This window comes from Plectropomus leopardus, chromosome 6 (assembly GCF_026936395.1).
Source record: "Plectropomus leopardus strain MGB_pleo_1.0 chromosome 6, ASM2693639v1, whole genome shotgun sequence".
Classification (NCBI taxonomy): Eukaryota; Metazoa; Chordata; class Actinopteri; order Perciformes; family Serranidae; genus Plectropomus; species Plectropomus leopardus.
The window spans coordinates 5,195,440-5,218,546 of NC_142181.1; the positions used below are offsets into that span (position 1 = coordinate 5,195,440).

The 23,107-nt window shown below is 41.3% G+C and overlaps 1 protein-coding gene across 2 annotated transcripts; it reads left to right on the forward strand.

The window, feature by feature from the left end:
- Window positions 1–993: 993 nt before the first annotated feature.
- Window positions 994–22,832, forward strand: chrd (chordin). 2 transcript variants are annotated; one of them, XM_042486664.2, is made up of 21 exons: window positions 994–1,430; window positions 3,728–3,831; window positions 3,962–4,088; window positions 6,443–6,595; window positions 6,863–6,980; window positions 7,245–7,332; window positions 8,354–8,495; window positions 8,768–8,905; window positions 9,162–9,244; window positions 11,815–11,962; window positions 13,768–13,874; window positions 15,045–15,324; window positions 15,440–15,681; window positions 15,763–15,876; window positions 17,865–18,056; window positions 18,784–18,877; window positions 19,076–19,132; window positions 19,332–19,435; window positions 19,662–19,925; window positions 20,629–20,722; window positions 21,594–22,832. In XM_042486664.2, exons 1-21 carry the CDS (start codon window positions 1,289–1,291, stop codon window positions 21,659–21,661), a joined length of 2,859 nt encoding a protein of 952 aa, XP_042342598.2. In that variant the 5' UTR covers window positions 994–1,288; the 3' UTR covers window positions 21,662–22,832. The 2 variants fall into 2 exon arrangements, with proteins under 2 accessions (XP_042342598.2, XP_042342599.2); XM_042486665.2 differs by having other exon boundaries at window positions 3,965–4,088.
- Window positions 22,833–23,107: the final 275 nt, after the last annotated feature.

Here is a 23,107-nt window from a genome sequence, read left to right on the forward strand (position 1 = left end):
CAATTACCTTAACTTCTATTTTTGGACTCAGTCGTCTTAAAAGGCGGCCTGTACAATAACTTTCCTCAATAAAAAAAAAATTAAAAAACAGTTTGTTTGTTTTTAAATATTTTCTTTTTTCTTTCTTTCTTTCTTTCTTTCTTTCTTTCTTTCGTATACTATGAACCTGACCAGAAAGCCAAATGATGAAAAAAAACATGATAAAGTCTGTTCAGAATAACATATGCAGTGGTGGAAAGTAACTAAATACATTTACTCAAGTACTTTTCTTCAGTACAACTTAAGGTACTTGAGTATTTACATTTTCTGCTATTTCATACTTCTCCACTCCATCTTGGAGCCAAATATCATATGTTTATACTCCTCTACATTTATTTGATTACTTCAGGTACTTTACAGCAGTGGTGGACAAAGTATCCACATCTAAGAAATAGTGTTGTCCGGGCTGCCTTACATTTTTAAGTTGGTTGAATTTGAGAAGACAAGTTGAGGTAATTTCGTAATGATTTAACTTTTTTTTAAGTTAAAGCAAATAGTTTATTTTTACAGTTGCTATTTTTTTTTAAAAAAAGATCTCAGTAGGCTACTTGCTCCACCACTCTTTATATGGTTAAATCCCCACCGAACAAAGGTTTTACAACTAAGGTAAATGCAACACAACTATACTTGTAATCAATAAAACACATTATTCTTATTTATTCATTTATTTATTGCAGAAAAGCTAAAAATAATCATTGAGGGAAACGTCCATTCTCTTTTTTTCACTATAATATTTCTAGTTTTACTGTGTCCCCAGAACTTTTGGGGCAAAAAGTGCTCTGGAAGTTTTGGTAGCCGATAAAATGAATCAGACACAGGCTCGTTTCCATATCTTAAGCGTTAGTGAATTGATAGGGGCGTCAATTTCCCTTTTCCATCACCCACCCCCTCCCCCTCCCATCATCTCTCCCCCCTCCTCCCGGTCGGTGGCCGCTTCAAGCTGTCAGGGAAGCAGGCTATAAAACAGAAAGGGACGGGACTCTGAGGAGGCTGCTGGTACTGAGGAAAGACATACTGTTCACTTGGCTATGTCCTGTCTTCGGAAAACCTCTGCATGACTGAAACTCGGATGATTTAAAACAGGAGACTTTGAAACTCATGACAACGTGAGGAGGAAACTTGGACGCGAGGAGAAAAACTTTTTATCAGGGTGTGCAGTTAGTCGACTTGAGGCTCCATAAAGTACTCGATATCGGAAGGTTTGAGGGACATATTTTGAGGAGAGACATACAGAGAGGAGGGTTTTGGGATGCTGGTTCCCCGCGCGCTACGCTCCTTGCTGTGCGTACTGAGCTGCGCGTGGCTGCACACCGGAGCGGCCTCGCGGCTCAAGTCTTCCGCTCTGCCCATTCAGTCAGAGAGAGAACCGGTGCCCTCCAAAGCCTTGTCAGGTAAGAAAACTAACACACGTACTCGAACATTATTTACTTTGTGTCTTGTATGTCAAAATCGTGCCCTGCCATGGCGCAAATGAGTCCAGAGAACGCGCAAAGGAAACAAAACGTTCAAAATGTGTAGCCTAATTTCTAATGTGACCATGTTGTGGCTCTGTGTGACTGTAAAGTTAGCCTGCTATACATTATTTCATTGAATTAGTCGGTAATTTGCCCAATAGCCGAGAAAATACCAACAGTTCTACCAACAGTTTCAAGCATCAAATCTAGTAAACCCTCCTTTCCGTAGTTTTTGACCCAAAACAGGCCGAGGGGGGCAGCAGCGAGCACTGAGTAGCTAACTGTTAAAGTTAAGGGGGGAAAAGGACAGCTGTCATTTGATATAACACTTATGCCAAATTACAGAAGACACGCTATTACTGTCACCAGATGAAGTGCAAGAGTGAACTTTGCATAGTTTTTGCTACAAAAACAAGAGGCATTTAAATTGTATAATTTTCCAATGAAGCTTGGAGTATTATGGTGCGTCCTGCGCCAGGTTATGCCCTAAATTCGAAAGTGAAGCGTCGCAGTAACAAGACTAGCTTTTTTTTTTTTTTAATTAACATGAATCTTAAAAAGTTAAAAATCTTCCACTGTTATAGCAGACATACCCAGTTTTAAGTGAATTTCCATGTTTCCTTGAATTGTTCTCTAGTGCCTGGGCTGCTTCATGTGTAAACTAGCGGCAAACATCTGAGTCATAACCGCAGTGAATGCCATTTGATTCATGTGTGAAAGCCCCTACGTACAAAGCTCATTGCGGTTTTTACAAGGTAACTAACTCTGGAGTTCAAAACTGTGGGAACTCCACGTTAACCGCCGCCTGCCTCAACGTGTAATTCACCGCTGGAAACTGTAATCAATCGACTTTCCATTACAAGCATTGGCTCCTCTCGGATGATTTATTTCAGCAGAGGACAGAAGTTGCAGGCGAGGCGAGCGGCTCACAGTTTGGCTCCCCTTTAACTGGACTGGACTGTTTAAAGTGTGCAGTCACTTTAATGAAAGAATAATGTGAACCAGGTTGGTAGCAGTGAGTGAGGCAGGCCATCAGCTCGAGCGAAGCTGGCGAGGGGTAACGTCACGTTTGTGTGTGTGTGTACGTGCGCGCTCACTTTCCACACCACACACTTACAGGCAGTTATCCTAACCAAAGATCCCTATAATACTGCTGTAGTAACACAGTGTGACTAACACCCAATTATGACTTTAGTATAGTAATAATAACACTATGAAAGCTATTTTTATCTCCTGTAATCTTATATACAATGCACTCCCTATATTAACCCTTTGCAACCTGGATCAACGCAATGTATTGAAATCCGAACAAACTGATTTGGGAAAAGGCACTGAGCAACTTGGCCAAAAATGTCCTTCAAATTTCAAAAGATCATCTTTGCCAGGTAATCAGGTAATCAGCTCTGTGATCAGGGAAAAAAAACAAACATCTCACTCTACAGCAGGAAACGGCACTTCAAAATGAAGTATGTTTTGTACAAACTTGCCATGTTTGCAAGTCACTTGCTGTCCATTCAGAATAAATCCCCAACCCACTTCTGGACTGCAACCCACCTGTTGGGAACCACTGTTTTAGGATGAGTTAAATATAAACTGAATGTAGCTACTTTACAGTACTTCTTACTCCCTTTTCCTGATGCTGTTTACTATAATAGCACATTTATAGCATGCCATCAAACTTAATTCAGTTACTTTAGATTTTTTTTCTTTAAAGGTTTGACCTACATTGTGCATATTTCTGGGAATCTCTGATAATCTTTTACTGGAAAATTGAATGTCTCCCTCGCCTGCTCATGGATCATTTAGATGAGACAGGATGCAAGGTTGAGTCCCAAAAACTCATGAGGCATCCAGTGAGTTTTGGTTGCCTCCAACATGCCTGGGCAATGAGCTATGCAGGATTTATTTGTTGTTAAATGCAAAAACGGGTACTGCGGCTCAGTCTGCAGAGTTTGTCATCCTGCATGTCTGACACTTAATAAAAAACATGCAGTTGCACTTTCTCTTGCTGTTAAAGAACTTAATATAAGTCTTCTTGGATCTTTAGTTGCCAGATCTAAATTCCTCTTTGCTGCCTATCATTCATTTTAGCACGATTAAAAAGGAAAAGCCTCGTATATAATCATAGAATTTCACTGTCTCTGGTTTGCAGAGAGCCAAAGAATTATGACCATAACGCCCTGATGTTTGACCCTGAAGACAGCCATGTCTAATCAGCAGTGTTTGTGTTACAGGATGCTCGTTCGGAGGTCGATCCTATTCTCTGGAAGACACATGGCACCCAGATCTGGGGGAGCCCTTCGGTGTCATGCACTGTGTTCAGTGCCAATGCGAAACTGTAAGTTTTGTCTCAGTATGACTTCTTTCTACATGTCTGACAGTGTGTTGCAGGCTGAGCTTTCTGTGTGTTTTCAGCTGAGATTTAATGAGCAACTAATGTGTCTGTTTCTCTGGTGTTTCTCTGGCAGCAGAAGAGTCGTCGTGGCAAGGTGTTTGGGAAAGTAAACTGTAAGAACATCAAACAGGACTGTCCAGACCCAGAGTGTGACGATCCCATCCTGCTGCCAGGACACTGCTGTAAAACATGCCCGAAAGGTAATCATGTGCTGACCCCGTCTCACCACCTGCTGCCCTCAGGTTTCCAGATCAGAAGCTGTCTTTTTTTTTTTTTAACTTGTAATCCAAATTCTAGCTGTCATAAATGCATGAAATAGTCAGCTGAGAAAACAAGCAAACAGTTTAACCCTTTAATATCTGGGTTGACATCGGTTTACTTGTGCTCTGTTCTTAAGCCTTTCACAAGCAATTAAACCTTTGAGACATGAGAAACAGGGCTGATTTCCTTCCAGAACATGGGGAAAAACATGAGCAACTTGGCAAGAAATGTCCTGCAAAAGTTGCCCAAAATGCTCTTTAAATTTGCTGGAGGATTATTGTGTATTAGCAAATTTGAATTTATAATTCTTATCATTATGGGTTTTAAATTATGTTTTTTTGTTTTAGGTTTTTTTTTTTAAACTTTTTTTGGCTTATATTGAGGTAATTTTCTTGTGAATTTCTCGCTCATTTTGGAGTCATTTCTAGTTAAGTTGCTTGTCGCTTTTATCCCACGTTTTGGTAAGAAGTCAAGCTAATTTGCTCAAGTTTCAAAGTGCAAATAAGCTGCCAAAACCTTATGGGAAAGAACAAAAATGAATTGCTCTCAGAAGAGGGGATCCAACAGTTTCTTTTCCATTGTTTTTGTTTAATCTTTGTTGATTCATACACTCTTCTTCCTCTCGGTCTTTCCCTGTTGTAATCCCAGTTCTTCGCCTTTTTCTTTCTCACTGGGTCATCTAGTTAGCCTTCAGAGCAGCTGTTAGCTGTAATGAGCAGGTCAATTGATTTTCCATTCAGCCGTATCAAATGGACATTTTCTCTAACCAGCTACAACTGAAAGTACCACCCATCTATTTAGCCTCATTCACACGTTGCCACTTACCTTGTCCACGCACTGCTGCGCACACAATTCCACCTTATTAGAGAATTAGAGCTCCCCGCACATGCTCACACAGACACACATGCACGCAGGGCGGGTCTTCATGCCGCACTGTTATTCAGCAGATCGAGTGTTTTTCTACGCTGTGCGTCTGGTAATGGAATGGAAAGTAAAGGTAAAGCGCTGTGTGGACAACACTGTGCTGTGTGTGTGTGTGTGTGTGTGTGTGTGAGTGAGTGTGTGTGTGTTGTGGTCAAAGTTTTAAGGAAAAGTTTGAGTGTGTTTGTCTAAGGTTTGGCACCAAAGCAGCTAGTATATTTGTGTAAGTGATGGAAAATGGTGTGTGTGTGTGTGTGTATGTGTTTGTGTGTGTTTATATGTGTGTGTATGTGTGTGTGTGTGTTATGACTGGAGCACCTGAGGATACAGCGTTGCTAACTTAAGTGGAGCGAAGTGAGAGTGACACTACCCAGAAGCCCTCGAGCATGCCCAGTGGAGCAAAAAGAGTGTGAGGGAGTGAAAGAGGAATGATGAGATTTTAGATTTGTGGGTGGTGTGTGTCTGTGTCAGTGTGTGTGTGTGTGTGTGTGTGTGTGTGAATCAGACACTGAGAAAGAAAGCAGACAGTCCTGTCGAGCTCCTCCGAAAACTTCCTCAGAGAAATAAAGTTTGTGGGTGACTAAGAACCAGTGTGCGGTTGCCTTTCTCAACATCGTGTCAGTGGGGCTGCATTTGGGTGAGTGAGCATTGCTGCATGTGACACCGTGTGTGAGTGAGTGTGTGTGTGTGTGTGTGTGTGTATGAGTGCACAGCAGTTTCTGTAGAACAGCAGGTCATTGTTGGAATCGCACGCCAGTGTCACTCCCAATTCTCCTTAAAGCTCCTCAGCTGCAAGAGACTACCCTGGTTAGTTACCCCTGGCTGAGAGAGAGGAAGTGAGGAAGACACAGAGAATGTAGTCGTCAGCGTTGAATTAAAATTGGTGTCTGACGTCGTCCCTTCTTCTCATCTCCTACATTTCTTCTGTAATTTCTACCTTTTTTGCTCTACCTCGACTTCGAACTCGTTCTCTTGGGCTGCTCGTGTCTGCACATTTCGCACTCTCCATCCGCACTAAAAACACAAGCAAGGGAAAAAAGGAGAACAGCCGATGCTTTTGTCTCATCTGTGCGCCAGACTTTGAAGCAGAATGTTTTGAAATGTTTGGATTCACTTGGCTTACCTTCGCAGATAATAAAACAGATTCAAAAGCAGAAATTGAAAGTCTTTTTTAGAAACCAGAATATAGCTTCTGCTAAGAGGAAGTAAAACGATAATAAAATACATTCCTGTTTTACAGATTTTTAACACATTATAATGGATTTATACCAGCATTCAAAGACCAGCATTAGGCATACTGGTAGTCCTACTCACGGTCTGCAGGTTTCTCCATTTAATTAACTTTTTCATCTGTTTTTTTTCCCTCCTACAGGTGGGGATGACAAGAAACAGACAGATTCTGTGCTGGACAGCTTTGAGTATTTCCATGAGAAAGGAAAAGATAAGGAGGATGACCTCCACAAATCATACAATGACCGATCCTACCTGAGCTCTGAGGAGTTGGGCTCTGGGGAGAGCCGCACTGGTGAGCATGAACAGCCATAGACAGGTGGACAGACCACCAACACACTTACACTGATATATGGTCCACACAGCGGACTGCAATTTGTTAAAACACTAAAAAACCCTAAAAATATGAATTATACATGCTACAGAGAGGACATTCATACAGAACTTACACATGCAAAAATACACACACTCAAACACACTGAATAATAAAAGCACTATAAACAGGAATGTTTATCTCAGCATATGTTAGTAATTAACTATCTAACTCTCTCTCCTTCTGCAGACTTTGTTGCAGTGTTGACAGGAGTAACGGAATCATGGCTGCCCAGCTCCAGCGGTGTTGCCAGAGCTCGCTTTTCTCTGACCAGAACTAGCTTGGCCTTCTCTATCACATACCAGAGGTAAAATGAACAACGTGTCACAACTGAAACGTCTTTTTTTCCTTTTTTTTTGTTGCTGTAGTCTCGGAGGGTGATGATCTTCTCTTTTTCTGATCAGCCTCAGTAGCATTACTGCTATCCTTTCCTCTGTAAATATAAAAGACTGTCATCTGTTGTCTGTTTTTCAACATTAAGAAGAAAGGAAAAGGAGTAAGCTGTGGAAAAATTCAGTTATTTCTTAATCCATTACATTTGTATCTATTTTTATCCATCTTATTTTTGCAGAATGGACCGCCCCAGTAAAATAACCTTCCTAGGTTCAGATGGGACCGCTGCTTTTGAATACAAAGTCCCCAAAGGACAGTCAGACATGGTAAGACATAACTTGAATAGAAAATCATTCACTCTTGCCTCAATTAGTTGTGTTTTTATTCTGTGTTTCTGTGTGTTTCCTGCGAGAAAGAGAAATTAAGTGCTGGTATGATGAATGATGCACTCCATGACTCTGTGCTTAAACTCTGACTTCTTCTCCCATAACTCACTCTGCGATAATAAACGTTAGACATGCACGCACGTACAGCGACATTCGCTTTCTGGTTCATTGCCGCTTTCTAAACATCACAAACAGAGTCTGATTACGGTAAACATCAGCACTCACTCACTCAAAATCACATTGGAGAGTTACTGCCGTCACGTCAGAGGTAAACACCACTGAGTTTAATAAAATGCTAATATCATCCTGATAAATCAGTAAACTGATCTGTTGCTGTAACAGTGGTATCTTTGCATGCGTGTCCACACACTCCCTAAGGTCTGGCTCGATCACTACACATCATTTCCTGCCAAAACACACACACACACACACACACACACACACACATACACACACACACACATCTCCTCATTCCATTTCAGGCTCAAAACACTCCATTCAGCGAGGCAGGAGCCCCCTAAATACAGGTCCCAGAAATTGGCCTATTATTATTTTTAGATAAATGTCAGTGTCGAGCACCAGAGGACCTTAGAGAAAACACTCCAACACAAGAAAGGAACTAGAGGGGGAGGAGAGGGACTTTGCTGGAGCAAAACTTTTGGAAAGAGAATTTTTCACATGTTACATCACTGTATAGCAGGGGGACAGAGAGCATGGCTAATTAAAATGGAGATTACCCCTGAACTGAAAGTTATGAGGTGCCGGCACACGGCCACATTTCTTCCCTCAGCTCCCAGGGAGATGCAGTGGCTTTATGTTGAAGGTTTGCAGCCAGGGGTCAAGAGTACAATCACATGGTTTGATGCATTTAGCAGATGTGCATGCATTGTCTGTTTGTGTGCTTTTTCAGTGTGACAACACTGCAGCTTACCTGCCTGTGTTTTTGTCCGTGTGTGTGTAGATCTGTGGAGTGTGGAAGAACCTGGCAAAGCCTCTAATGCGACAGCTGCAGTCTGAGCAGATGCGCATCAGCATGACCTCGTCGACGAGCAGACGAGTAGAAGTGGAGGGGAAGATCATCAAACACAGGGCGCTGTTTGCTGGTGGGTGTGCATGCAGGGTATTATAGCATTCTGATGGCTCATTATTTTTTGTGAGACATTTGTATGTCTTTGTCTTTGTGTTGCAGTACACAATAAACTCAATATTTACAAAGCAGTGGAATTGTATATGTTCCCATGTAATCTCAAAAAGCCTCGTGTGGATTAATGCAGCTAAAAAGTGTGGGCTTTGTTTACAGAGAAGTATTTGTATAGAGGTCCTGTAAGAGAATACAGACACTCAGTATGGTAATGTGCATGTGTCTTGTGTACAGAGACATTCAGTTCAACGCTGACATCGGAGGAGGAGAATTCAGGCATGGGAGGCATCGCCATGTTGACGCTGAGTGACACAGAGAACAACCTCCACTTCATCCTTATTCTTCAAGGCCTCATCAAACACAAAGACAAAGGTGAGAAGCAAGACGAGACGGTTGAGAAATAAATGTTTGACAAGAAGAACGATTTCAAAACTCAACAAAACTCTTGATAACCAATTTTTCCACAGAAGATACAAGTTAAAAGAACTCTTGAGGAAGAATCCTCTTTTTTGGTCTCTGTTGCAGTTTCAGTCTACCAGTTTCTGCCTCTTCTATCTCAGTGCTATAGTCTTTCTAAAAAAATGCTGAAGTTTTGATATTTATGACAGACAAATTTCTCTCTCGTCAGAGCCCCTTTTGGTGCCCATCCGAGTCCAGCTTATGTACCGCCAACACGTCCTGAGGGAGATCAAAGCCAACATCACCTCTCATGTGAGTAATAAAACACATTAATCATGGTCTATGGTAACGCTACTTCACTTTAGGCCCCGACACACCAAACTGACATCTGAGAACTAGTGGCAATGAAGGCTAACTGCAAAAAGTTGCACTTAAACACACTGCAAAGACTCCAGCCATCAGCTAAACTAAGATAACAGATGCTCACTAGTGGCCCAGCATCGACCAACAGCCACCATCAGCTTGGTGGGCGTGTATGGATTAGGCTGCCGAGTGGCCTGTCAACCATTTTCTAATTCACAATGAAAATAAAGTGATTCACACTGGGATTTTTAACAAAAAATAATACCTCTTTTCCACTAAAGTTAGTGTGTGCATGCAAGTTTTCAAACGAGGGTAAACCTGCTGAAAATAGGCTGTAGACTGCTTTCCCATTGTCAGAGGACCAGCGCTGCAGCAGATGAGTACGCCTTTCTGTGTGTGGTTTGTTTTGTTCTACGTCACGGACAGACCACAGAGCAGTTAAACAGTAGAAAGCAGCATGGATAGAGGTCTGTGGAAACTTGTCTTTATTTACCTCGTAATTACTTAGTCTCTCTTTCGAACCCGGTGCAGACTAATTTGGATTGATGTTTTAGCGTTGTCTAGGAAGAGAGGGGTAATTAGTGGCAGTGCGTCATTGCATCTTGCCAGAGCTGAAATTAGAGCATTCACACAGGTGTTGTGATTCTATCAATGGTGATTGGAGCTGCAGATAAAAAAAATGCCAGGGGAGGATCCCTAGACACCCAGACAGAGGTCCAGGCCAAGCCCCGAATCACTTCAAATCCTAGGAACGCCTCTGGCCTCCTGTCATCTTGCAATAATGGTCCCAGGAAAGTTGTTTCGCATGGGCTTTTCAAAGCTGATGCCAATAATAAAAGCTGTTGATAATATTTTGAACCAAAGATTTTCATCTTCATGTTTGAAAAATAAAAATATTGAGTGTTTTCCACAAAATACATGGAAAAACAATCCAGAAATGACACAATATTAATCATATTCAGTGGGAGGTTTTGTCTGGGACAGACGATGAATTAAAGACTGGAGGAGAAGCAACGTTGTTGTTGGTTAGGAACATATGACACAGCAACACACTCACACTCCTGGTCCCCATCCCCATCCCTCCTCTCTGAGACGGATGTGGTCCGGTCACCACATCCTAGCGCTGTTGTCGCGGATGCTCTGATCAGAGCTAACTACCCTGAGACATGACAAGAAAAATGGATGGAGAGGAAGAGTGAGGGGAAAACAAGAGAAGGGAGAAAGTGTGTGAGAGGGACTTTTGCAGGAGACAGATGTGAGCGAGGGATGAGAGACACAGAGGAAGAGGGGAGGGACGGGGGGGAGGTAGAGAGGATGGACTGCGTACACACTCCTCACACATGTCAGTGGTTAGTGGTCTGTGGGCTGAGATGGATAGAGGGAGGAAGGAGGCAGGAGGAGGAGTGATGAAAGGCGGGTCTGTTTTTAATTCTGCCAGGAATTGCGTGAAGGGCCGATGCGCCTCTTTCGAGCCTAGCGGTGAGAGAGACGGTCCGTGAAAGTATGTGAAAAGTTCGAGCTCAGCAGCTGCCACATGACCCCTCAAAGTGTCCTCGAGCTTGACGCTGAAACCCAAACCGCTGACTCATTTTCAGTCTAGCTGAGTAACAGAGGCAGCATGCATCATTTCTAGCTGAAGATGAGTCTTTATTTTCTCTGTCTCTAAATGCTCACACAGACGAGCACACACATCTGATTTTTAAATGTGTGAGGTCATTTTTTATTGGACCGGTAATCCTGACAGTGTTATTGCTCTGCTTGATTTATGCCAGACCCAAATATATCCTTTTGCACCTTACTTCACTCTCATTATTCTATCCATTCACTTTCCCCCAATATAAGTCACCATCTCTCTGCCCAGCGCCGTCTCCGTTCCCACTCTGTTTTGGCTCCTCGCTGTGTGGATTTATGGTACATGTATATTTATATTGAACTGAGGCCCTGAAGTCATAAAAGTAACATTTCTTCAACACGCTCGTACATCTGTCCTATTACTCCAACATTTTTCAACGTCCTCACCCCACGTCCCACAGTCTGTCTGCTTGAAATGAAACTTCACTCAATATGAAACATGTGAAGGCAATGGAAGCCATATTTTTTGCCCGGGGTCTAAGCTTGTGAACGGGGTGATTTAAAATCATGTGTTTCTATACCCAACAACTGTAATGGTCTCTGACTTTGTGATGTCTTTGTGATCGCTGAAGTAATCTTATCTTGAGGAGATGGTTCTGCTCTGGGATCTGTTCTGCTCTCTCTGTATAAACTGAAGGGATAAGTTCATTTTTAGTTGGAAACATGTCACCAGTGTGTCGTTTTATCTAAATAAGCTTTGGTTTGGTTACTCTGGTAACATGTCAGTGTTGTACTAACATCATGTCAACAACATCCTGACAGCTTAAAAATGACATTTTCGTTTCTGCTATTGTAAAGGCATCTGTTTACAATGGACATGGTTTTTTATTTATTCTCTCTTTGACCCACATGTAGCAACACAAGCTAACTGTTTCAATCTGGTGCAGGATCCAGACTTTGCGGAGGTGCTGACAGACCTGAACAGCCGCGAGCTGTTCTGGTTATCACGTGGTCAGCTGGAGATCGCCGTGGCAACCGAGGGTCAGGATCCCAAGCAAATCTCTGGCTTCATCACTGGAAGGAAATCTTGTGACAGTAAGTGTCATTGCAATAAAACACGTCACGCAGGTCTACTGAATTATGTTTCTTCACATTTTTCACAAACATCCACTTGGATCCAAGGATGAACTGATCCAATTTTGGTGGTCGTATGTCAAAGGTCAAGGTCACTGTGACCTTGCATTCATCTTATTTACGTGAATGCAATATCTCAAGAACGCCGTTAGGAAACCTCCCTTAAATTTGGCACAAACGTCCACTTGGACTCAACGATGACCTGATTAAAAATTGGTGGTCGAAGGTTAAAGGAAAATGTAACCTTGTGTCCGTCTCATTCTGGTGAATGCAATATTTAAAGAAGGCCTTGAAACTTGAGTTTCCTCAAGTTTGGCACAAACATTGACTTGGACTCAAGAATGAACTGATTTCAATTTGGTGGTCAAAAGTCACTGTAACCTCATAAAACACTTTTGTGGCCATTACTCAAGAAGTCTTAAATTTCACACAAATGTCTAATAGGATGTAATGATGAAGTGATAAAATTTCATACCCAAGGTCAAAGGTGACATCATAATGTTAAGCATAAACACTTCTCTGGCCATGTCTCAACATCACTGTAGTTTTCTCCATGTCTCTCAAACACTTTGGAGACAACAAACACAGAGGTTACTAAGAATGTGTTTTGCGTCGTAGATGGTTTGTGCTAGTCCATCTGTGGCTGTTTTTGTCATTCTCCTCTATAAATACTTGTTCTCTTTCTTTTCTGTCCCCATCCTTTCAAGTCTTATCGCTGGGGGAAAACCATGTTTATAGACCTTCTGTTTGACTTGGTGGCCCACCGGGACTGTGTATGTAATACTGTCTGTGTGCGTGAGAAAGACAGAGAGACAGAGGTTTTTGGTCTGAAACCGTTGCAGCATGCACATATGGCCTTTTCATGGGACACATACTTGAACGTTGAACATCAAGGTGTCCGGCTCTTTGAAACACTTTGAGAGATGCTTTCATTGTCTAACACGCACCAAACTATGCACACAAACAGACACAAATACGTAAAAGTCCAAGTTTTACACGCCGTCACGCAGTGGTGCTGCCAAGGTCACAGTCTGCTGGTGTTCCAGTGCTGTGATTAACAGCTTGACGTTATGTGTGAAGAATTCAAACCCAGCACACTCCTCTCCCTCTCTTTCCTCCTCCTTCACTTTCTCACTCTCCTTTCCTTTACGTCTCGAACCCGTCGCCTGCTGTCCTCTTTGTGTATCCTTGGCGTCATTCCTCCTTTCTGGCTTTTTTCTGTCTTCATGTCATTTTCAAATGCTTTTCTCTGCACTTTTCCCTCATCCTTCCCTGTTACTCATTCCCTCCTGCCCTCTCAGCTCAATCTTTTTAAGCCTGCTGCTGCATTCAACAAGGGTTACCTCATTCTTAGGCTTAACCTCGGGTGGGTTTTTTTTTTTTTTTTTTTGGTGTGTTTTCGCCAGACAGTGCAACAACATGTATGTTTTTGGCCCAAGGTCATGTACGCAATTACACGAGCAGAAACGCCTCCTGATTAGTGGTTCAATTGAATCTGTCCCCTCAATGACTGTTTCTTGTTGAATGGATGACATTATGAACGAGTGTGCGGTTGCAGAACGTGAGGGAACGTAATGTGCCCCCATTCTCTCAATCCCCTCGGCTGAACAGCAAATTTCAACATGACAGAAATCATTGCCTCATCTCGCATGCTGTCAGGCTGTAGTATAGTTCAGGGGGGAAAGTCAGAGGGGAAAAGTGATGGTTTTAGATAAGATATTTGAGCAGGAATGTGCTCTAAAGTTTTGTTAATAATCTGTCTGCAGCTATTCAGAGTGTGATGTCCAGCGGTGATGCATTGACCCCGGGGAAGACAGGAGGTGTGGGATCCGCGATCTTCTACCTGCACGATAATGGCACACTGGACTATCAGGTAAGGAGAAAACTTCCTGATATGACTTCACATATTATGACCTCACATAAAAAAGCATTATGCAAAAAAACATGTTTTATGTTTTAGTTGATTTTTTTTTGTGATGGTGTAAACTGGATCAGAAACAAAAAAAAACAGTGAACCCAAAATACAATCTGCCATCCGAAAAGCTGAATGTCACCAGTCTTTTCTAAAAAACAAAAAACTTCATGCGCTCCACAAAAAGGCTGTGAACTGACTAAACAGCAATAAATCAGGCCAAAAATCAAGAGTCAAACTAAACCACAACAAATGAAACTTTCCTTTAATTAAAGACATCTTTTAAGACGGATAAAGAAAACTTGTGTCATAATTTGTGTCTGATATGATTTTTCCAGTGCTGGAAAATGCATTCAGATCTTTAACCGAAGTAAAAGTAGCAATAAGATAGTATAGAAATACTTACTTTTAAGTAATAGTCCTGAATTTAAGAAAAAGTACAAAAACATTAATACTCATTATGCAGAATGGCCCATTTTAGAATATTGTGTAATTATTGATTAATTAAAGTGAACACTAATTTTACAGCTGGTAAAGCTGGGGGTATTTTTACTATACATACAAGTACTACTGAGTAGCTTGTGAATTTCCCCAAGGGATCAATAGAGTTTTATCTTTATCCATATAATGCATCATGATGTATTTGTTAATTATATTTTCATTAATAATTTAAATCTAAAGAATAATTGATATGTAGAATAAATGTAGTGGATTAAAATGTACAATATTGGCTTCCAAAATGTAGTGGAGTAGGAGTAAAGAATATCAAAAAATTACCTCAATATTGGACCTAAGAGCAGTAATTGAGTAAATTTACTTAAGTTACATTCCACCAGTGTATTTAAAATATGTTATATAGCCTAGTCTCTCTTCTTAACATTCTTAAAATACATCTACTTTTTATCACTGGAAAATCCAGAATTTGTGAATATAAGATTTTAAGTGCTGGACACAAGATGTCCCATAAAATCCCACTCTTTGCTGAGTTTTAAGTGACACGCAGAAATTTTTCCCTTTCAGCAGATTAATGTGAAGCTCAAACACTAAAGAGAAGGAACAAAAACTGAAAGACATTTTTGAGTGTAAGGGGACTTTAATAACCACTCCCCCCACCCCCACCCTCTTGTCCAGGTTCAGGTCGCAGGTCTCACCAGTGACTTCACTGGTCTCACTATTGAGTTGAAGCCGCGGCGGCGGAACAAGCGCTCTGTGCTGTATGACCTGACAACAGAGTACAACAAGGCCACTGGCCAGGCGCAGGGTAGCTGGAGTCGTCTGGAGGCTCGACACATCCACATGCTGCTGCAGAACGAGCTGTTCATCAACGTGGCCACGGCACACAGCCAGGAGGGGGAGCTGAGGGGGCAGATTAAGGCTCTGCTCTACAGCGGCCTGGAGGCACCCAGGCATGGTACGGATCGATGAAGGCAGGGGAGGGAAAAGGGCAAGGGAGGTCATGAGATTCATAAAATGCATAAAAATACATGGAAAAATGTCACAAATATCACCCATTTTCCTTCTTTCAGAGTTGCCCACTCCTCTGGCTGGACACTATGTGTCTCCCCCAGTAAGAACTGGTGCCTCTGGGCACGCCTGGGTGTCAGTGGACAGACAGTGTCACCTGCATTATGAGATCGTTGTCGCGGGCCTCAGCAAGGCCGACGACCTCACTGTGAACGCCCACCTGCACGGACTGGCTGAGATTGGAGAAATAGATGACAGCAGCACCAATCACAAGAGGCTGCTGACCGGCTTCTACGGCTCACAGGTACATCAGCGTGCACACACATACAGTACACATTCATGCAAATAAATGCAAAAATCCACACTCACACACCCTCTCCTCCAGGCTCAGGGAGTGTTAAAGGACATCAGTGTTGAATTACTGCAACACCTGGACCGGGGAACGGCCTTCATCCAGGTCAGCACCAAGACGAACCCTCGAGGAGAAATTCGAGGACAGGTATGTAAAGAAAAGCCACAAAAAGCCAAGACTTTTTCAACTCATTATTCAGTTTAAATCAGTTTCTGCTGTCAAATAGAAGAAGCCAGGATTTTCACTCAAGCCCAGAGAGATGCACATTTTTCTAAAACAATTCATTAGTCTCAGTTTCAGTGACAGATTTTAGTCTCCCACATTTTAGAGGTGCTGATTCTGCCATGAACACATTGTGAAGACACAAAGTTGATATTTTTTTGGCATGACAGGCATTTAAAGATTTGTGAATTTTCTCACAAAACTAAAACTAGCAGAACTAGCAACCTAAAAATTAGCAGGTTAAATACAAAAAAACTGGGCATGGAATACAAAACCCTTTTTTTACACCTGTGGCACCAACTTTGGACAAGCATGACACAACCATTTTATAACTACAGCTCAGTCACAGCACAACGGTCCAAACCACACTAACAGAACTGTTTTAAGACAAGACAAGACAAGACAACCGTTTTACAACCATGGCACAATAAATGCTAACAGGGCAAAGGAGTCCACCAGTTTAACAGAGCCCAAAAAGGAGGGATTAGATCATTTTGTGCTTAAACTCTGGCTTTTAAAAAGGTGACTCGTCATAATAAATCAGACAGTTCCAACCTTGTGTCAAAGTGAGCAAATCTTTCATTCATATTTAAAGTTATTTATGCCCTAGAACACTAACTCCAGTCAGAAAGTACCTCTGAGGGCTCTTTTATGCTTTATGGTAGACACGTTTGCAGATGGACAAAGACGTAGCCTTCTGTCCGTACTCTGAAATGATTTTGTCTGAATTCGTGCATGTTTCCTGAAAGTTTATGGATATAAACCAAACTGAGCAACACCACCACAGATCATTGGGTTAGTGTAGCGCAGTTTGTGAGATTCGACCGCCAACACATTTTAAAAAAGGCATAACCGCACAAAGCGCTCGTGAAAGGCGTCTGAATGCAGCTCGAGAAAACTGATGTCAATCCATGTTTCAAAGGGTTAAATGGTCTCACAGACCTCCGACGTCTTCAGCGCTGCCTCCTTTAAAAAGGTGCATTATGATGACCTCCACCGTCGCTGCGTTTATTGTTATGTGAAACTTGACGCCACCATCGTGTGTAATCTGTTGGCTGAATCTGTGCCAACATAAAGGACATATGGAAGTATAAGGAGGTTCATGATGTTTGAAACGGACGTATTTCGTACAAACAGGAGCACAAAGGAGCTTTAAGGAGTTAGAAACATGTAAAAAGCAAGACATCAATTAAATATATTTGTTTATATCATCAGTTTTAATTTAGCTACATTCTCGTCTCCTGTTAGTAACAACAGTATAAAACTCATGCATGGAAAAACACAATAAACAAAATAAAAAAATAAGTGATTTTATTGTGGAAAGAAGAGTAGTCGAGTCCTTGGGGCCTCCTTTAACCGTGTGAGTGTTTATGTGTGTGTGTGATTGCTCACTTAGCGCTCACACACACTTTCACTAGCAGGTGCTGTCTGCCTGGAGAGGCTGCTGAAGAAAGTAAAAGTTTTATTGGGGTTCAGAGACACAGACCTCAGTTGCCCACAAACCTATTTGCAGCTTTGCAGGTGTAGTGCTTGACGAGTTCTTTAAAGCTAAAAGAAAGTGATGACACACACACACACACACACACACACACACACACTGGCAGCAGTGGGGTCCAGCTGTTTTTATAGCAAACAGGTCCAACACATAAACAGCCATCTGCTTGGGAGCACAGAAACGCTCCATTTAGGAACAATTAACAAATCAGCTTGAGAGCAGCCGGGAGTCAGGTGTGGCCAACAAATCTCTAACGTCCCAACAACCCTTTCTCTTTTTTCTCCGCTCTGCTTCTCTTTCATCTCAACACATTTCACCCCTACATCTCCCTCCTTTGCGCTGCATTCTTGTTTTTCTTTTCATGTCTTCCACCTCCGTCTCTCCCTTCTTTCTGTTGTCTACACATTTCCTCTCTCAGGTCCATGTGCCAAACAACTGCGAGTTCGGGACCATGGGGGAGGTGGAGGAGGCTGAGATTGACGACGTGTTGGTGCAGGACCCCGAGGAGCTGAAGAAGGACCCCCATACCTGCTTCTTTGAGAACCAGCACCACGCTCACGGCTCCCGCTGGACCCCCAACTACGACAAGTGCTTCTCCTGCAGCTGCCAGGTAAAGACAACAAGCACAAAGGCAGCGAGTAAATGTGTTTGTTCAAAGAGCTCTCTGATGGTTTAATCAACCAGGAGGCATGCTTCGGCACAAAGACACATTTAACCCCCTGAATCCTGAGCAAATTGGCTTGATTTCTTTCAAAAACATTGCAAGAAGGGCAATGAAAGAAGAAATGACCCAAAAATGAGCAAGAAATCAGTAAAAAGTACAAGAAAATAACCTAAAATTGTAAATAAATAAATTAAATTAAACTAAATTAAAAATTAATACAATTTAAAAACAATTTTAAAAATGACCCGGAAAAATCACTTCAAAAACATAATAATTTTGTAACATAATTTCAAAAATATAATTAAAGATTTTTCCCCAGCCTTTTTTCTATTTCCCCTAGACATCTCCCCATCTTTTTTCAATTTTCCCTAATTTAATTAATTTTTTTTTTTCAAAATCTACTAGTTTCCTGTGGTTTTGAACCAAAGTGCTCTTTGCCTTTTTTTTCATGTTTTTAAAAGAAATTGCAGGAAAGAAATAGCAAGAATTAGCTCAGGCTTCAAAGGCCTTGAATACTTGTGAAAGGCGTCTGAAAGCAGCACGAGACGTGATGGCGCTCCACTTTTCAAAAAGTGAAAGAGAAGCTGGGAAGTACATTTTATTACTAATATATTGAGCCATCTTGTGTCTCATAAGAAAATTTCTCCTCTTCTTTCTATGTTTTGTTATATAGAAGCGAACAGTGATCTGTGATCCGGTCATCTGTCCGGTGTTGACCTGCACTCGAACCATTCAGCCACAGGACAAGTGCTGTCCCATCTGTGACGGTGAGACAGACGGATTTTGGTTGTAAATGAGAAACATGAATATGTAATATTAGGTTTTATAGCAGTTATACTGCTTCGAGTCCCTAGTTGTGAGCAGATTTTATTCTTTTGGGTGAATTCCCACAGTGCTCCTGACAGAAATCATAAAGTTGAAAACTAATTCAGTTTTTATGTCTCCATTTCCTTTTTCCTGTTCAGAGAGGAAGGAGCCCAAGGATATGAAAGTTCCAGAGAGGGTGGAAGAACATCCTGAGGGTACGTATACCTCTCCTGTCTCTCACTTACACGGCTTTTGTTATTTTGTCTTCTAAAGGCTTTTCCTTTTGTATTATGTCTCTCCTTTCTACACGTCTCAGTACTTTTTACTTTCATTGCATTTCTGTTTCAACTTTGAAACACTGCGGCTTTTTCTTGCTGACTGGAACGCTTTTTTCTGCTCTTTCCTTTCTCTCAGGTTGTTACTTTGAAGGAGACCAGAAGATGCACGCTCCAGGAACCACGTGGCATCCCTTCGTGCCTCCCTTTGGCTACATAAAATGTGCCATCTGCACTTGCAAGGTAAATATACACCAATAAACCCATTCACACGAGTCTGCATTTACTTTCCAAAACTCCCTTAATGGATCGTTTATCTAGACTCCAAAGAAACTGAGGCATAAATGAATTTATTATAACTTCAACCTTAGGGAATATTAAGACGTTTCAACTATTTATGTGAAAAAAAAGAAAGAAGTCAGCTGCTTTTTGTGCTTTCTTTAATGCTAATGCTACATTATATCCATAGGGATCTTCAGGTGAGGTCCACTGTGAGAAGGTGACGTGTCCGGTGTTGACCTGCAGTCATCCCGTCAGGCGTAATCCCTCCGACTGCTGTAAGGAGTGTCCAGAGGAGGAGAAGACTCCTGCAGGCCTGGAGCACGGTGACATGATGCAAGCAGATGGCCCGCGGCACTGCAAATTTGGCAAGAACTATTATCAGAACAGTGACAACTGGCATCCCTGGGTACCGCCGGTGGGGGAGATGAAATGCATCAACTGCTGGTGTGATGTAAGTAATGAAAAGTGCCAAGAAATACGACCCCTGTGCAAATATTATTCTTTGCTGAAATGTTACTGAAATAAAGTCATTGGTGATGAGAATGACTTGAAGGCAGCTCATTAAAAGTTGATTCATTTGATTAAAATTATCATTTGGAAGAGAATATTAAAATACAGTCTTTTCATCACAGTATTATAATAATCAATCACAGTTCACACAGAGTTCGGACTAAATTCTTTCAACATAAAAGTGCTCCGTTCATGATCTAAAGCCTGCACTTTGGCAGAGGTGCTGGACTTAATTCGAATTAGAATTTAAATCTGCTTTTTTATGATCAATTGGCCAGATGACCATGTAATGAGCTCTCAGTGATGAACCCACTGAGAATTATCACTAATTCTGCTGTAGCTCTGTGGAGCATTTTAGCACCTTTCACCTCGTTGTTTTGGTTTTACGTCCTGCAGCTTTACTGTTTTGGCTCACACTCACCGCTCTCATCGACAGTTTCCACACACAGCAGGCAGATTTTCTCAATGAAAAGGCTTAAATTAACTCTCTGTACACCACCTGGCCACCACCAAACAGCAGACGGACGAACTAACCGGTGAACATAGTGGAGAACATCGGTCGACCCGTATTGTGTCTCTTTCATCTGTGCTTCTACACCTTTTTTTTAACCAACCCTCCATTTTTCCCTTCTTATCCTCCACAGCACGGTGTGACCAAGTGTCAGAGGAAACAATGTCCAGTGCTGACCTGCACCAATATCACTCGCAAAGAGGGCGCGTGCTGTCCTGAATGCCTCGGTGAGCAATAAACACACAAACACACACACACACACACACTTACAGAAAACCAGCAGCTGATATACATTTTACAAGGCAGCATTACCTCAAATATAATAAAGTTTGCAGCTTAACCGGAACATTTTACTGACTGTTAAATTTACAGAGAAATCTTGTTCATTTACTCATTTAACCCTTTGAAACCCAAACTAATTGGCTTGATTTCTTTCCAAAACATGAGAAGAAGGCAATGAGCAACAAAAGAAAAAAATGATTTTAGCAACAAATCTGTAAAAAAAAAAAAAGTACGGCAAAGTTACATGAAAATTAGTAAGAAAAACAAACAAACAAAAACAAATAAAAAAGTTTTTTAAAAAAAACAAAAAACACAAGGAAATGACCTGGAAGAAGTGCTTACAAGTAATAATAATTCTGTAAGATTGTAAATATTGAAAAAATGACCCAAAAAAGCAAGAAATTAGTTTTAAAAAAAGTACAAGGAAATCCCCTGAAAATTTTTAAATAAAACAAAAATAAAAAGTAAAATGGTCATGAGCTGGAAAAAAGGGCTCAAAGCACAAAAAATAAAATATAATTATGAAATAAAATATAATTATGATAATTGTAGATATAGCTTTTCTCCAGCTTCTTTCTTTTTTTTCCATAGACATTTTTCCGTCTTTTTTCCTATATTTTTTGTCATTGATGTTTTTTCCCATGTTTTGGGGGGAAAAAAGTGACCAAAAGTGATGTTGCTCCAGGTTTCAAAGAGTTCAGAAGTCTCTTTCGGGAGCTGCTAACCTTTTTAAAAAATACGTTTGGTTTTGTGATGATGCTTCAAATGCTGTTAAAACGTAACGTAACGGAGATCCTACAACTCTGTTCTCCGTAGATTCCAAAGAGGAAGACGACCTGGCGATGAAAGCTCCAGACAAAAGGCGAACCCCGACAGTGAGATAATGATCCACACAAACAACGCCAAACCTTCCTCTAACCCATTTAACCCATTCCCTTCCCGATGGACCCGAACCCAGAGCTGCACACCGGGTCTTCCCTCCTCCTCCCCTTCCTCACCTCACCTCACACCCACCCAGTTATCAGCTTCAGGATTGTAATGAACAGCGAAGAGCAGAGACGGAGACATTATAAAATGACATTTTCCAAAGACTTGATAAGTGACGGGATGGAGCAAAGAAGAGGACCAACCGGACTGTAGAAACCTTCGCTCTCCGCTTCCTGCCTGCCGTTTTTGCTGGAATTTGCATTTTTTTACTCTGTTTTTCAAAACAGGACAACTGGCATATAAATATAGAAATATAACACAGCTGTACAATGAGGTCATTTCCCGGCTGTGTTTTAGGAAATTTTGGTTAAAAATTGTGCAAATTGTATTACATTGACAGGGCTTCTTTTTGAAGTACAGCCAATGCTACTGTGCTGTAGCTCTCCCTGCTCTCACTGCAAAGAGAGGAAAGTGTTGCTCAAATCTGTCTGAATGTGTGCGCATGCGTGTGTGTGTGTGTGTGTGTGCGTGTGTGTGTTTTTACCATTAAGCAATACGACTAATCAGCAATACAGAAACACAGTAAACTTCCTGGATGGCAAAGCAAGGTTGACAAACTGAAAAAAAAGGAAAGAAAAACATTGAAAAAACTTGGCGGAAAGGGTCGTTCCCGTCTCCGCAGCCAATCTGCGACTTTCATTCGTTGTCAGATTGAGTTTTCACTCGGTATCATTCATGAAGTCATCGGGATCAGCGCCGTTTCACTGGAAGAGAAGCTTGAAAAGTCTCAGCTGGTTGTTATTTCAGCGTCATACTAACCGGAGCTTTGCCTTCCCCTCCTGTTGATCTCATTGCTCCTCTGCTTTGGTTGTTCCTATTTCTGTTTCAAATTAAGTAATATTTTTATGAGGGTTTTTTTCTATCATTGTCGTTTATGAGTATGGAATATGGTTTGTTTTTTGTATTTATTGAATGGTGTGGAGACAAAATAAACAAATATTTGTTGGAAAACCCGTGCGGTTTGTTTTTGGATGCTTTGGATAACCAGCTCCCTCTAATAACCGCTCCCTTTTTGCATCTTGGCTTTTCATCTGGAGTTTTTGGGATTTAATTTTCTTTAATTCTATCTGTCTTCCCTTATTTTGTGTATATTTTATTTTATTTCCTTTTCTGTTGTTTCTCCTTTCCCTTCATTTCTTACCTTACATTTCATGACCTGGTTTTCCTTTCTTTTTTTGTCTTTCCTCTTCTGTTTTTCCTTTTTCTCATCTTTTTGCATTTTCCTTAAATTTCCTTTTATATGTATCTTTTCCTTTCTTTCCTTACCTTATCCTTTGTAGCTCTTTCCTTATCTCTTCTCTCTTTTCTTATCTTTCATTTTCTTTACTTTCATTATTTCCTTT